This window comes from Hesperophylax consimilis, chromosome 10, assembly GCF_061612785.1.
Source record: "Hesperophylax consimilis isolate HC1 chromosome 10, BYU_Hcon_1.0, whole genome shotgun sequence".
In the NCBI taxonomy this organism is placed as follows: Eukaryota; Metazoa; Arthropoda; class Insecta; order Trichoptera; family Limnephilidae; genus Hesperophylax; species Hesperophylax consimilis.
In genome coordinates, this window is record NC_142845.1 from 28,796,565 (window position 1) to 28,813,358 (window position 16,794).

Sequence of the window (16,794 nt, forward strand, 5' to 3'; positions counted from 1 at the left end):
AGTAGAAAAGGGTAGCACTTTACCGTTATTACCGGAAGCCAAAGCACAGATAGATAACACGGAAGTTCACTGTTTAATAGATACCGGAAGTCAAATCACGTGCGTTTCTCAAGAGTTTTATGAAAATTATTTAAATGATCAAACAATTTATCCTATTATGCCTGTAACGACTATACAGATTAAAGTAGCGATAGGACACAAAAGTCAGAGAATATCTAGGTTGGTTCTAGTACCGTTGCGATTTGGAGATGTTATAATAAATACGCCGTGTTTAATAATACCAAAGTTAATTAGGCCAATTATATTGGGTATCAACTGGTTAGACGAATATACAGCTGAATTTAAATGTGGAGAAAACAGAAAGTTAAAAATAAAAACAGGAAATGGGAAGAAGGAAATAGAGTTAGTAAATTCATCCGTAATTCATAGGAAACCTAAACAGGAGGTTAGAAATCAAAATTTCACAAGTGGAAAAATAATTAGTATTGAAGTAAACCCTGAAATAAATAATACGGCGTGCCTCGAGCGTAGAATAACGACCTTTGTGTCCGAGTTAAATTTAGATTCAAAAGGAAAAGAAGGGTTAGAAAAGATTTTAATTAAACATAAGAATGTATTTATAGACAAACCGGGTCTAACTACTTTGTACACTCACGAAATAAGAATGACGGACGAGACGCCTTTCGTTAAGCGATCCTACCCAGTACCATTTGCTTACAGAGATAAGATTGATGAAAAAATTAGAGAATTGGAGTCATTAGGAATCATCAGTAGAGAGGCCACGCAGTTTTCTAGTCCTCTAACATTTACCTTGAAAAAAGATGGGACGGTTAGGATACTCTTAGATGCTAGATTCTTAAACACCAGAATGCAGGCGGAAGTAGAAAAACCACCATTAACTTCAGAAATTATACAGTATTTTCATGGTGTAAAATTCATAACCACAATAGATCTAAATTCAGCTTACTTTCAAATACCTATCAGTCCAGAAAGTCGCAAGTATACTGGGTTTGTATACAATGGAAAATCTTACGTATACAAGGTATTACCGCAGGGGTTAAAAACATCAGTAGGGAGTTTTTCAAGAGGAATGGACAAAATTCTAGGACCAGGGGTGAGGGAATTCTGCGCTAATTACTTAGATGATTTAATAATATATACGTGTGGTAGTCAAGAAGATCATTTTGAACATGTAAACGCAGTGCTTGAGAGGTTAAAGGAAGCAAACATGACTTGTAAACTCGAAAAATGTCAATTTTTATTCACAGAAGTACGTATGTTAGGACATATTATAACGCCTTTGGGAGTACAAATGGATCCGGAAAAGATTGACGCCATAAAAAATTTTCCGGTACCCAAGAAAATAAAACAAGTTAGAGCCTTTCTTGGACTTTGTAATTATTACCGTAGATTCGCGAATAAATATGGGGAAACAACACGGGTTTTGTGCGATTTACTTCAGAAAAATAGAACCTGGCGATGGGGTGACTCAGAACAGCGCGCATTCGAGAGGGTGAAAACATTATTTTTAGAGACAGTTATTTTACATCATCATGACCCAAATAGTACTTATTATTTACAGACAGATAGTTCGGGGTTTGCCATAGGAGGAGAATTATATCAGTTGGATGAAGAAGGGAATCACCACGTTATAGGATTTATTAGCAAAGCTTTAAGAGGACCGGAGTTGAAATGGACCACGTCAGAACAAGAGTTATGGGCGATAATATATGCTTTACATAAATTTGAGACATACTTAAGAGGAGTACATTTAATAATTAGAACGGATCATCAAGCATTGACATTTTTAAAGAGCTGGAAGATGTACAGTGGCCGACTAACACGGTGGATTTTATATTTAAATCAATTTAACTTCACTGTAGAGTACGTCAAAGGGAAGGAAAATATAGGGCCTGATATTTTATCTCGTTATTCTTGTGATGCAAAAAATGTACAGGAGGAGAAAAACACGTGCCCAGAGATAGCAGCTTTTGCAGTGAAAGGTAGACAACAGATTGTTTTTAGAAAATATAACTGAACTACAAAAACAAGACACATTTTTGGGAGAAATTTCCGGATATTTGCGCAAGGGAAAATTTGGGCCGCCGACAAAAGATGTTAATAGGTATTTGAAAAATTACAAAAAAATAGGCAAGACTTTATATTACACAACAGGACTAAACAAAACGGTGTTAGCAGTACCACAAGAGTTGACTGAAGAACTAATAAAAATGATACATTTAGAAATTGGACACGGAGGAGTTTTTAAAACAGGGACAGCTTTGGGAGATAGGTATTATTGGCCAGGCATGCACCGAGATATAAAACGCATAGTGAGAGGGTGTCACCTATGTCAGCTGGCGAAGCGCGAAATTCGACCAACTGTAGGGCCGAGTAAATCCATAATTACCAAAGAAGTAGGACAATTAGCTATGGCAGATTTATACGGACCTTTACCGAGAGGAATAGGAGGGGTTAAATTCATTTTCGTGATCCAAGATTCATTCAGTAGATTTGTAAAATTATATAAATTGAGGATAGCAAGTACTAAGACCGTGTTAAATTGTGTAGAGGATTTTAATAAAACAATACAAATAGATGCTTTGTTAACTGACAACGGATCTCAATTTACATCGAAGAAATGGGAAAACAACTTAAATAGGATGGGCATACGAATCGTACATACTTCAATACGAAATCCCGGACCGAACATAACAGAGCGCGTGAATAAAGAATTAGGTAGAATCTTCCGTATTTATTGTCACGAAAAACATACCAAGTGGGCGGCTTTCCTTAAAGAAATAGAACAAACCTACAATAATTCGATACACTGTTCAACAGGATTCTCACCTAATGAAATAGCTTTTGGGAAATCACCAACTTATAGTTTAGACAGGTATACTCAAGGCTGCGGAAAATCTACGAAAACAATAAATGAAATAAGATTAGCAGCACGGAAAAATTTAGAGAAAAGCGCTGCAAATCGACAGAAATACTATAATCTCAACAAAAGATTAATAACTTATGAGATTGGGACCCTGGTCAAGTTGAAAAAATTTACACAATAAAACCTACTCAAAAAAGAAATAAAAAAATTCAATCTGCTTTACGATGGACCTTATGTAATTGGGTCAGAAGTTTATAGTAACACGTATACGCTAATTGATCCGGTAACTCGGGAAAAAAAAGGAGATTATAGCGCAATTCATTTAGCGAAATATTATACATGTAATAAGGAACAAAAACCGAGTTTAGAGATAGTGGAAATCAACGAATAAAATGCGAAATTTACAAATATTTGAAACTTTAAATAAACAAACGATTGAGAAATACCAATAAAAATGTTAGGATACGATATAATTTAAGGAGGGAGGGAGAAAAAATTACTAAAATATTAGACTATCAGTTTGTTTGTGAGGGGCGGGTCGTCCTTAAGTCTTTAAGGTTGAGTGAACAATTTTTTTTAATAAGCGACAATCATATTCTAATTTACTAATAGAGTAAGAGAAATTTTTTTTCGATAATATTGATTTTCTAGTTTAGAAAAAATTTTGTGTGTTAGTGTGTAGGGAAATTTTGTTAGAAAAGTAAGAACACAGAAGGAAAACGTATAGGAGCTATATACCCACAAAAGGAACAAAAAAATATATATATTATAAATAGGATAGGGTACGTTTTATAAAACAAGATTTTAAATTGACAATGCATAGAGTTAGAATTTTTTTTTTGAAACTTGAAATAAGGTTAACTATAGATTTAGAGTAGACATTAGGTAAAGATAAAAAGGGAACATTAGAAATTACGATATGGTTAGGTTAAATTTTCAAAAAAATAAATTTTAAAGGAAACAGGAACGATGAGAAAATTGGAGGTTAGTTAAGAACATTTATGAAATTAAAAAAATTAGGATGGACAACACCTAGGCTAGAACAACTTGTTTGAATGATCTATGAAAAGACAATTAGAAATTACACAAAAGAAAATTTTAGCGAATAAGAGAAAAAAAAAAAAAAAACAAAATGCTGGAAAAGTTTAAATGAAACATGTATACCACTGATTGTCGGATTGGGTGAGGTCGTGCAAAGATATACATTTCACAAAAATATAATACTTACAAAACCAAAACAAACGATTATTTGCACACCAAGAGACCACCCGCCCTTCAGTTGGTCAATAGACCGCGAGATTGCAAACAATCTTTATATGAATCATTGTGAGGGAGGTCTTAGTCCAACCAGGTTGAGGACCACCTAAACACGCGAGTCGAGGGGCGTGTTTTTTTTCCCAGAAAAAAAAAAAAAAGATTAATTTTGAGTTTATCAAAATTAGAGAAAATTCCATAAAATAATATCTACGCGAAAAGAAAATAGAAAGTACAATGTGATTCAAAGTCAAGGTTGTTAACAATCCAAACAGAATGGAAAGAGAGATAGGAAATAACAGGATGGAAAGAGAGATAGGGAATAGCAGAATGAGGGGGGGGGAGAAAGGAAATAACAGGATGGAAAGAGAGATAGGGAATAGCAGAATGAGGGGGGGGGAGAAAGGAAATAACAGAATGGAGAGAGAGATAGGGAATGATAGAGTGAGGTAGAGAAAGGAAATAACAGGAAGTGATGTAGGAAAAGGAATAACAGAACGAAGGGGGGAGAAAAGCTAGACTACATTTTGAACACAATTTCGATGTCTAAAGTAGTATACAACGTTAGCCACAGCAAATTGAGTTCAGAGGGGGGAACTGTGATGAAAGGCTTTAAATCACAGTGAAAGAAAAAACAGATAAACCATAGCTGCAAGAAAATATGCAAATTATTTATGAAAACGGACATGCTAACGACATCTGGCGGAGAAAGAATTGATCCAGCTTGCTTGCAGTAGACTCCTGTAATAGTTGAAATTAAATCAAGGTTCCGGGACGAGAGCAGAGATGTCGTAAAATCGTCTAGGACGACTGGTACTTCCCCTTTTCCTAGGCCTATAAATAAATATTGAATTTTGTCAACCAATAGATCTGAACAAAGAGCTATAAAATTTTGAGTAACCAATCAGTGAACGAAGGGGGGTGTGTCTACGAAAGACAAAGGATTGAACCTTGGACCCGACATTAAAAAAGATAATTAATTGCATTTCCGTTCCCACAAAAATTAGAGGTGAACGCACTATGGTATAAACACTGACGTTCAAGGCGACAAACTCTAGGAAATGTTTACAATAACCGAGACATTTAGGTGATGGCGAACCATAGAAAATCGAGTGCTTTGAAGATTTTACAAGTTGAAAAACACACACACGAAAATGCAATGGAAAAACTATAAACGTGATAGTATAAAAAAGGACGGGAAAAGCGAAGGAAAATCACTGGCAGAATTTTCAACTGTAGTACAATTATTTATGATAGAAGGAGGGTGTCATGTTCGATAAAAATCGTACTAAAGAGAGATGAGAGTTTTGGAAACAATGGAAATTAATCGTTATCAATTTAAGATGAAACGGACATATTGGTAAATCAATTTTGAATGAAAATCTCGCAAAAAAATAGACATTTTAGAAAAGTGCGGCGACCGAATGGAAGGATAATACAGAGATTTTGGACTGCTACGAAGGTTCTAGGAAAATGAAAATCGAGTATTAGAAGAAGACAGTAAAATTAAACATATATCGATAGATTAGATTCAGGAAAAGTAGACATTTTCATGATTATTAGGTTAGATATATATTAGAGTTACCCAATATTACGGAGGGGTCGAAACAAGATAAAAGGTTGGCGGTCTCATGTATATTTTGAAGGGTAAACAATCGAAATCCGAACATGATTTTTATTTACGTTAAGGTAATAAACGATTAGAAAAGCGATTAACTTTAACGTGGACCTTATGGAAGTATTTAGATTAGTCAAAAGAGATTAAAACTAATAGGTTTGAAATTAAACTAAATTTACGAGTCTAGTACCAAAATTTTAAACATAAACAGATGTCAATGCATATGTTTTATGTGAATCCTGGTATGAGAAAGATAGAAAATTGGGCGGAGATTGGGTCAGGCAATAAAAATGACAGATATCCCAGAGTCTAATTAGGTATATCTCCCATAGAAGTGTGGAAAACTATATATTAATTAATAATAAATGAAGTATGAAATTTCCCAGGAGACCACACACATCGGGAAAAGTGAAGAAAAGATAAAAGGAAGGGTAAAGAACGGAGATAGGAAATGATCCATGTGGAGAAAAGCGATACAATTCGAATTTATCCGTGAAATTAATAAATACGACTTGGAAAATGAGTAATTATAAGAGTTATGAGAAATGACATAAGAATCAAGAAGAAATTGTGCAAGAAAACGTCGCGGATAAAAGAAAATCCAAGAAGATAAGGAAAAATTCAAATCTGCGGCATTAAGAGAGAATGTACTGGTGAAAATGGAAAAGCCCATATAAGGGACAATAAAATTGAGTAGAATTCAGACGAATCGAAATTCAAAAATGCGTAGTAAAGATTTCAGCATGGATTTAAACAATTTCGCACGAGATGCATAAAATTGAGATCTATATATATGTTATTGAGGACGGACCTATCGCGAATTGAGAAAAAAAGGAACGCAAAATCATGAGATTTTAACTACATTTTTGTATGAACAGAGGACAAAGGGAGCTTGGGCGATTAACACAGACTTACCCGATTCGGACCCTATCGACTTAGATTTGTGAGATAAAAACTAACTACCGCCCAGAGCCGTAAAGCAGAACATCTTATGGGAGGACAATCGAGATTGATGGAAGGGGTGTTTGGATTTACGAGTTGATAGGAGATAGAATTAAGCATCAAGAGAAATTCAGATACGTCTTTTGGAACCTGAGAGGGGTATAAAAGATGGAACTCATCAGTCAGGAGGTCAGTCGCGCCGAGGGTTTGAAAAGTTGTTACGTGGCAGTACTACGTCTATTGGTAAAATTCTAGTGAAATAATCTAAGTGTTAAATTCGGAACAAGTACCTGGACTTAGAAAGTTTTGTAAGAAGTCTTAAATTCAGTTTCTAAATTCTGAAAACCCCACCAGTGAAGTTTTGTTAAATCAGTTTAATTTGGTTAAACAGTGGAAATAAATATAATTTAAACTCAGTGCTTAAAAGTGTTAAGTGAAGTGCAAAAAGTGAATTGTGAATTAATTAAAAATTTAAAAATAATTATTTCATTCAAAGTGAAAACATTCAAATTAAATTTAAGAGTTTGTTATCGTTAATCTAAAGTGAACGTGATCGCGTATTGATATTTAAAAATAGATTATAATTTTGTGTAAAAATAATAATAGTAATAAATATTTACGTCTTAGTTTAAAATAAACACAATCTAGACAGTTCGAAAAGAAATAATAACAAATGCTCAAACCTTTGTTCTAAAATTAACAGTTCGGAAAAGAAATTAATTTTAAGAATCGAGATAATTAAAAGTCTGCGCAATTCGAAAAAATTTTCTTTTAAAAATATATAAAAAGAAATTTAGAATTAATAAATTGTTCAATTAAAATCCATCGTGCGTATAGCGACAGTGTTAAAAGTGTTTGTCGTTTTAACCGGAATTTTAATCATCAGTCTATCATTTCGAAAAAGAATTTTAACAGCTATCATTCAAAAGTCTAAACTAGAAAAGTGTTATTAAATCAACGGGTTTTCTGAATTAGGATTTCGTTCGGAAGAAAAATTAAATATCAGCTAATTTATACGATTCAAGCGAGAATAAAATATTAAATAGGAATAAATAGTCGAAAAGATTTATTTTGAAATTAGTTGAAAAATACAATTAATTAGGTAGGATTTCTTCATCAAGGTTGTTGTGTACTACCCGACCGGAAATACCTTGACGTGGGTGAGTTTTCCTTTTATAAATAATTTTCAGGTCCCAGGAGACACAGAAGGGCTGTGAAGTGGAAGTATATCAATTGAATATTAAATTAAAACAACAAAACAAAGAATTACACATTAATATATGTATATTGTATATTTGTATATATATTTATAAATATAAAATAAAATATTGTATATAAAGAATATATATATGAGTATTGTAATTATATATATGTATTTTATTTATTAATCGAAGCATCGAAATGGTAGCGATTTTTAATACCTACCCGAGAACATATCTATATTATTGAAAAAGAAAATATGTATTTATTAATATTCCAGACTATGTAGAATCATATATTCTGTATTTATTTATTAATATATGTACTCTTTTTTAACATATTTTGACAATAGAGATATGTGTACTTAAATATATATTTATATTTATTCTTCATTTAACCTAGTAAATTTACTAAATTCGGAAAATGAAATAAATAGTTTAACTTCAATAAAGGAATTAAAAATATTTAAATTAACTATGCACAATAAACGGTATCATAACTGAATCAGTAAAGAGGCACAAATGACTTCTAAGGAATTTTAAAATAAACAAATCTCACATTTAGGTTAGTGTGTCAGGAGATGTTTATATTATTTGTTTACAAAACAAAGGATCACTGGAGAATTGGGTCAACCGCATAGTTTGAAAACGACCTTGGCCATAATTAGTTAGTCACAAAGGATTTTATTGGTTACCTGAAACAGCTGGAAGCTGCGTGCTTACAAATACTTATCAATCACAAACGACAATTGAAAAATCACGGGTTAGCCAGATTTATATCAAAAAATTACATGAAACATTTGAATACCATTGATTAGATAATCGCACAGTTTTTATTGGTTACCTGAAACAGCTGGAAGCTGCGTGCTTACAAATACTTATCATTCACAATCGACAATTGAAAAATCACGGGTTAGCCAGATTTATATCGAATAATTATACGAAACATTTGAATTTTATTGATTGGGTGCTCATACAAAACCCCATCAGTTGCCTGAGATATTTGAGGGTCGAGTACTCTCTAATGTGGCAATCAACCACTTGAAACAATTGGAAAATCACGGGATAGGATGAACAAAAATTAATGTTGAACCCTGGAGGTAAAATTTAAAACAAATACAGTTCATCAATAGGAGGCAGTGGTCGCTCCTACAACAAGACCATTAACCAAACCAAATAGAGATGACGATTCTCTTAAATAAAAACGTCAAAACCAAACAAACAAAAGCTTGGAGTTCGATAGCTCTCCAAAACAAACTATCAAATATGACCTTATTCTACTAGTATTTATTAGTATCACCTTATTAGTACGTATATATTCGGTTACCAGACCTAGAGCTTCGCAGAGTTCTTGGCGCGAGATCCGAGCTCGGGATGCGAGGTAGATAGCCTCGTATTGCGAGTTATAAACCTTTCCCAAACTGTATGTATACATATATTTATTCGTATGTACTGTTTACTGGAGAATGCGGACCTGCATACAGCTTGCATTTTAGGTCTTATAGACCACCCTCGCATTTTCTCTTAAACGTGGAATGAGGATTCACGACCCGTAAGTCCACACCAACCGTGAGTATATGATTGTATATAGGACGAAACCGGTTCGCCCTAAGTAAATTGTAGTCCAAGGAGGGGTCGGAATTTGGGGGTATCGGGACCCGGGGGGAAACTTGAATGCAGTACATGATGACGTGGAAGGCTTCTTGGGACACGATAACTTAGGTATCAATCAAGGAGCCGTGTCAAAGGATTGTGCAAATTTCTAGTCCACTCCCGATCATCTCGTTTACTTGATGGAGGATTGGAGCCAAATTATGCCAGCAAATGGGCTATTCCGAGTTCGTCAAATATGCAATTAACTAATTACATTAACCTACTAAATCAATCTTTACATGTACCTTATAGCAGCAGAATCATAAAGGAGTGGTGCCACACAGACACAAAAGTTCACCAAAATCAAATTTACTAACAATTAACCATTTGAGTTATATTAAATTACCTGTCCAAATAAACATGTATAATATCTTTTATCAGCGTTTAACTACGATTTTGTTAGGGTGCAGGGAATCAGAATAATTACAATAGGAAAGTTAGCTCATTCAGAAAATTCATTTAAGTCTAGGTTTGCAATAGAAAGACTAATTCAACTTTGAACTCAACACCTCGATCAGAACCAAGAGGGTTACCACAAAAATGAAAGTAATTAAAATCCTATATCATAAATCAAAAAAATTACACAACGTTTGATGGAATTTAATTACAATATAAATACGGGTATATTTGCGTTCAAGATCGTAAATAACGTATTAATTAGTTAAGTACATATGTCTATAAAGATATATAGTACAAGAGAGCTTTAAGTAGCTTTCTGTAGATATCAAAGAAGAGGGTCCAATTTTCATGGAGGCTTATGTGTTGTAGGGGAGGAATTTTCCATCCCTGCGAACACATATGCAAAGCCTTAGAAAAAAAAAAATTAAACATCGGTCATAGCCCAGAGAGAAGAAAATTCTATATTGTTTGAAACAAAATAAAAGAATGGCGAAAAGGCGAAAACATTACAAGCATGGTCATCAGCCTCCCCCATATATATATAAATGTTGGCAATGACAATTTATTATTTGATCAAAAGCTGAAACGCACCGAGAATCGGTGTTCGGGTCCCTTCAAATTTCCAATAATTCAAAATGATGCTGAAATAGCCAACCTCAGGAATGATATCCTGGTGAAAGACTACCGTTCAGAATTGAAAAGTTACTTGAAATGGCTTGTGTGTAGGTACTCCTTTCAGCTTCATAACAATGCCACAATAATTGGGTTGCCATAGTCATACTTGCTCCAAAAGGTGGGACTCTGGTCCGAAAAAAATGAAATAAAAACTCTTTTTTTAATCACATCAAAAAGCTCAACATATTCACGTTATCATCGAAATAATAATATTTATTATCAATACCAAACATCAGATAAATGCAGGAAACTGTTACTAAATGTTTTATCGTATTTTTTATCACTAATTTTAACGACTTATTTTATTATTGACGATTTAATGCCACTTTCATGTGTTATGACAAATTTACTGGCGAAAGAGTCACCGGTCTATGGCAACACCCAAAACTTGAAAGGGGAAACCAGTATCGTCCGTAAGAATAAAATCTACTGTTTATTTATTGTAAATATGTTTACTATCATAATAATAAATTATAATGTTTGGTATACCATAGTTCGCGCAATATTATAAACAACCCAAACAATTTTCAATTTGTGAGGCGGGTATGGGTACCGCCGCTCCGGGAAGCATTTATTGGGTAACCAACACCTCTGCCGTAGGTCACCCCAAGTGGTTCGCTACTTTGGTGACTTAGCAGAGGTGCCCGGGTTCATGGGATTGAAGTTTATTCGGGTCTTGGCGGCGGACCAACTGTCTACCAACTACGTGGCAGGCCGGATCGGGATGGTTGAGGGAGACCTTTTGACCCGTCCAACAGGACTCTCACGGAACATCGCCTTGCACCTTGCAACTAAGATAAAATAGGCCCTAAGGGGAATTATTTTAATGTTAAAAAAACTACTTATGTCTTTGCGAAAAGTCACTGAGAAACAGCATCTTTGTCTTGTTATTCTACCGACAAAAGGACTGTCACGTAATATATACCTCGAACAAATTAAAATATTCGAAAAGTTTTGAAGTATATTCCATAAAATTAAAAAAAAAATAATTGCACAGGAATTGTTTATGGTATATTTATACCGTTGATATTAAATAAATTCTCATTTCTGAAGCCAAATAAGAAATTTAAAATGCTATATGCAAGCGCTGCATCTGTGTACCTATACTAACACATAAATTTCAGTGTGTTATTCGTATTGGTTAAATTATTAAATACATATTTTCATCTTTTACAACAAAGTTTATATTGGAATAATTTTCAGTCTTACAATTCACTGAAGATGTAAACCGATAGAAGCATAATATGGGTGTGTATATGTGTCAGAAATAAGGTCAATTTGATCTTACTTCGGTTGATATTGTCTATTGATCAAACATTTTTAAATATAGAAATTATTTCTTGAACAGATAATCAATTATTATTAATTCACTGGCTTGGCACCGACAATTCAGTAAAAAATATATAATATTTGACGTAATTTAAAATTGTTTGTAAAGGAACAATCAACAGACTGCATGGAATTTGTTTTAAATAAATATTATGAATAAGATATTATTAAATCGAAGTTATTACAGGAATAATGTCAGTATATTTTATTTTAATAATTTTCAAAATTGGAACGGGTAAGTTACAAATAGAATATTTTCAAATCCAGAGTAGCGTAAAAGTGCTTATCTGTTGTCTGTAATATACCTTCACGTATATTCTTTAGGAAGATTATTTTAATTTCATATAAATATTATTGAAATTAAAAAAAAGTTCCAATTAAGTTAAACAGTTCCAATTTTGAAAATGAGAATTAAAATAATTTTCTGTTAAATAATCACATTATAGGTAGGTACTTTATCGTTTCTTTGAATTCTTCACCCAATCAGTTCCAATTTCGAAAATGACACTTTAAATTTGAGTTCATTTACGCAGTCCGCACAGACAACCGAAGTTAGTAATTTTGATGATGTGCAAGTAATATTATTATAAATATTCTGAAAAAACTAAATTTTCATTTTGGCTGTAAGAATGCTGTAGAGGTGAGATTCCGCGTATGTACGATAAAACTATATATGACCGTTTTTAGTTTGTTCAGTAATTCATGACAGAATGGACGATAAACTAAATTCTTATTTAGACTAAACTAACTATAACATCACTCCCGTTTCTCCGAAGGGGTAGGCAGAGAGGATGGACCGCTACAAAACTCTGTCTTGGCACACAAGCCTTGTCTCAATCGCACGTACTTTGCAACGGTCTGTTAATCATTTAATAACATACGAGTCTCTCAAATTACACAAAAGGTCAGCACATGCCTAAATAACCGGCGTTATTATAAATAACTACTTAAAAACCTCTTAGGTGGATTATGGATGAAACGATAATTATACAAAAGTTTCAAAGTTTGTTCATATTTTTAAAATAGAACAAAAATGACAACTTGTAATATTAACACATAAACAAAAGTGTGCAAAATGTATGTATTTTTATTTGCATTGTATATTCTCGACACGCCCTCTGTTTCAGGGACCATTCTGTACCTGTTGTCATCAAAACCGCACATTCAAAAAGTATAATGTATTTTTTCAGCCTACCTGAGGTGCAGGTTATCCATGAACAGTTCTGGAGTCAGGTCATCCAGCAGGACGAAGTCCGCCACTCCAACTTCTGGCTGTGAGGCCATGATATAACTTTGTATTTTATTAACAATTCACTGACACCGCACAAATTTAGCCGAAGTTTGACATGTCAAACTGAAACTGAATCACAACCGTCGAACGAGCGCGCGAGGAACAGTGTTGCCAGCGCGATAACAAGTTAAAAATGAAATGAGCAGTATTAGAGATGGTTCACATGCTTGCGGCCCGGTGACTGATGTCACTGGATCGCCCGGTATTATTTTTTCTGAAGAGCTGACTATTTTTGGAACCGGTTCCTTTTGATATTTTTTTGTCAACCTTTTTAAGCCGCGCGATCGTAGTTAAACCAAACAACATTCAGTGAGGATTGTGTGCATATGTATACAATTTTTACAGTGATGTCATTGAGAAACATTATTTTTTTTTCTTGCTCACGCTTATTTACTTGTTCAATTGAAAAAAGGACTACAAGTATCTTTTTCTTTTTCAATGGCGCTACAGCCCATTTCGAGCCTTGGCCTCCTTTAACATGAGCCTCCTCCGCCCTCTGTAATCGGCCGTCGTCTTCCAATCTGCAACATGGAGTAGTCCTCTGGCATCTTTCCTGACATCGTCCTCCCATCTCAACCTAGTTCTGCCCGCCTTTCGTTTGCCTCCCGGGTGTCCTGTTAGAACCTTCTTTGGTACACGTGTGCTTGGCATTCGGTGCACATGTCCGGCCCATCTTAGTCTTTGGAGCCGTAAATGAGTAGAGAGTCTGGGAGCTTGGTAGATGTCATATAGCTCCTTATTGTGGCGGATTCTCCATGCCTCTCCCTCTCGCACCGCTCCTAAGATTCTTCGAAGTACCTTTCTTTCGAAGGTGTCCAGCCGTTCCGCAGACTTTGCTGTCAGTGTTCCCGCCTCACATCCATAGGCCCTACATAGGACTACAAGTATACGTTGTTCGAATTTGAATAGTCGAAAACTTTTAAGGATTTTTGAAACATTTACATTTTGACTGTATTTTTCTGTCTGATTGACAATTCGTTGTTAACAGACATATTGCCATCTCTAATGCACATACGCAATAAAGGCATGTTCCACATGTATTTTAATTGAGCCTGCTTATGTATTTCCTCTTTCAGACAATCCGAGTCTCTTCAACACCTGCATTAATAAATTCCTTAATCCAGCCCCCCCCCCCCCCTTTACCTGCCCCTCAGAGCTGCGCAACCGGGTGGTGACATAATTCCCACATCTTTTTACTGTACATACAGGGGCACTTTTTTGAGTTTGCGCATTAAAACAAATCTTTCTGAACGTTTTACTTGTAACTCGATGTATGCATCCATGCATCTGTGAGAATACTGTTTTCAATTTTGATTGTGATACCCATAAGTATGTCTATGAATAAAACATTCAAAAATGGTATTCGAATAATATCGGTTTAGACCGAGGAAGGTAATTAACTGGTTCCATTTCTGTCTCCAGTAACTGGAACCGCAGTGACGGCCTATTTCAGGTACCACCATCTCTAGTAGTGATTGTTCTTGTGAGTCAGGCGGCTAGACCTACGCAACTACCCAGCACACATGTCGCGCCGGTAAGACCTGTTTTGACGATGACAAATTCTAGAAGCATAATTTTGAACCTGAGTAATAAAATTCGAATACATCGCAAGCGATGTAACGCTTTGAATGTACATTTTGTCAAACTGCATCACTGGTTTTAAAACTGGTTTTCTACTACACTTGTTGTAAATCAAATCGTACCATAGAATCAAAAGCATTCAAAGATCTTTCGTTCAGTATTTGAAACGGTTTGTACCTTTTTAATATGTGTTGTTTTACTATCACACACAGAATTTAAGACAAACGAAAATGATGTCATTTTACGAATGATACCATCGGTAAAATTATTCCACACATTATGGGAATCAGTCAGTTGTACGAAAACGCATTTATTACGTGGGTGCATATTAGGACAATGAAATTAAAAAATGTGTCATGTAATTAATAATAATAAGGAAATATTCGCAGATAGTATGTGAAAGTGTGTTGTGAGTTTTCATGAAGATTTTTGTTTTCTTAAGAATTCATTACGTAAATATATTTTTAATTCGGTCTCTACTTTTTAGTATTACAACTTTTTAGTATTTTACTAAAAAGTATTAGATTATTTCACAAGATTTGCGGTTAAGGTAATATTAAAAGATTTCATGATATATGAAAACGGTTAATAATAAAACGGTTGTATTGTAAATTTTTACATTATATTTTTCATTTACTTATATACATTTGAACATACTTCACACACCCACAATTACACTGCTCAAAAACAACTGAAAAAATGCATTTGAAGATTTGCACCTTTAGTATGTGCATATTTTGATACATATAAACGAATCGAGAGTCTGATATATTTGTTACAATTTTAAGTATTAATAATTGCAATGTTTTTTTTTGTGTTTAGAGTTAAAAATATAGGTTCGTTTGAAAACTTAAAAATCTACTATCATAGCTTTACATGCTTTTACTTATGGCAGTGTAGTTGTGGGAGGCCAACTTAATATAAATATTAATATTAGTACTTTAATTTTAAGTAGACATTAATCTATTATAGACATAAAAATAAATTTTAAAACATGTGATTTATAGTTCGGCAGTGCTCGGAAATAAATGATCAAGGTATCTCGGGTTATCGAATGACTGCAGCGATTTTGGCCTAGAAGTTCTGTTGCTTTTTCCTGAACTTCTTCCAGATTTTCTTCCAGACCTGTGTATTCTAGTAAAGCCAGGGGGTTCCGGTGTTACTACGGGAATTAGAGGAGGTGCCCCCAAGGGCCTGGAGACAGTCAGGTGGGTGGAGGGGGTACCAAGTCTGGAGATGGTCACGTCGTATTGGACTCGGGGCTCCAGGATAGAGTATACGTGTTCCTTTTCAACATCCACGGTCTCCTGAAATAAATAAAAAAATATTTTATGAGCATTAAGTCGAATAGAACAATGCTGTAGGTTAAATACGAACACCCATTTATTGAAGTCAATTTAGAATCATCTAATTTTTTTTCTTTGAAATAACTACTAAATGACAAACCTAGGAACATGCAAATTTCTCTTGTGGAATAATCTTTTTAACTATTTTTCTCTCTATGATGCTAGAAAACAGTGGCATGAATTTTCTATGACCAAAGGTAGGCTGTATGTAGTTTTAAAGTTCGGGTATGAATAATATTGTACAGCGACTAACTGAAAATAGCCATTTTATTATCACCTGCCTCTGATTTTTGTGGCCATCTGAATAAATGAGCGCACAAGATCTTTACGAAATCCATGAAAAAACACATTTAGGTTAGAAATTTGTCGTATTTAAAAAAAAAAATATTTATATGGTTGGTGTTTCTAAGGGTAGGCACAGCTTTTCAGCATTTATAGACTGCACGCCACTAGTGTTGTAATAATTTCACTTTAATATTTAGCTAATAATCTTTTTGTCAATAACAAGAAGTGTCAAAGTAGTTACTTGATCATTTATATTTCTGAAAACATCTTAATTTAGGGTTTAACTCCACCATAAAAGATAAATAACTTTATCCAGAAGATTGTTAGTTTTAAGT

The 16,794-nt window shown here is 34.1% G+C and overlaps 2 protein-coding genes across 2 annotated transcripts in view; both read right to left on the reverse strand.

Annotated features, from left to right (window-relative positions):
* Nucleotides 1–13,360, reverse strand: part of Myo31DF (Unconventional myosin ID) — a 130,254-nt gene extending 116,894 nt beyond the window's left edge. The window contains exon 1 of the mRNA XM_089636815.1: nucleotides 13,152–13,360. Coding sequence (XP_089492941.1) covers nucleotides 13,152–13,240 — 89 coding nt within the window. The 5' untranslated portion in view covers nucleotides 13,241–13,360. The remainder of the gene's footprint in view (nucleotides 1–13,151) is intronic.
* Nucleotides 13,361–15,650: 2,290 nt separating this feature from the next.
* LOC149420579 (irregular chiasm C-roughest protein) overlaps nucleotides 15,651–16,794 on the reverse strand; it is a 28,742-nt gene continuing 27,598 nt past the window's right edge. Inside the window, exon 15 of the mRNA XM_089636215.1 lies at nucleotides 15,651–16,135. The gene's annotated coding sequence lies outside the window, so the exon portion shown is untranslated. The remainder of the gene's footprint in view (nucleotides 16,136–16,794) is intronic.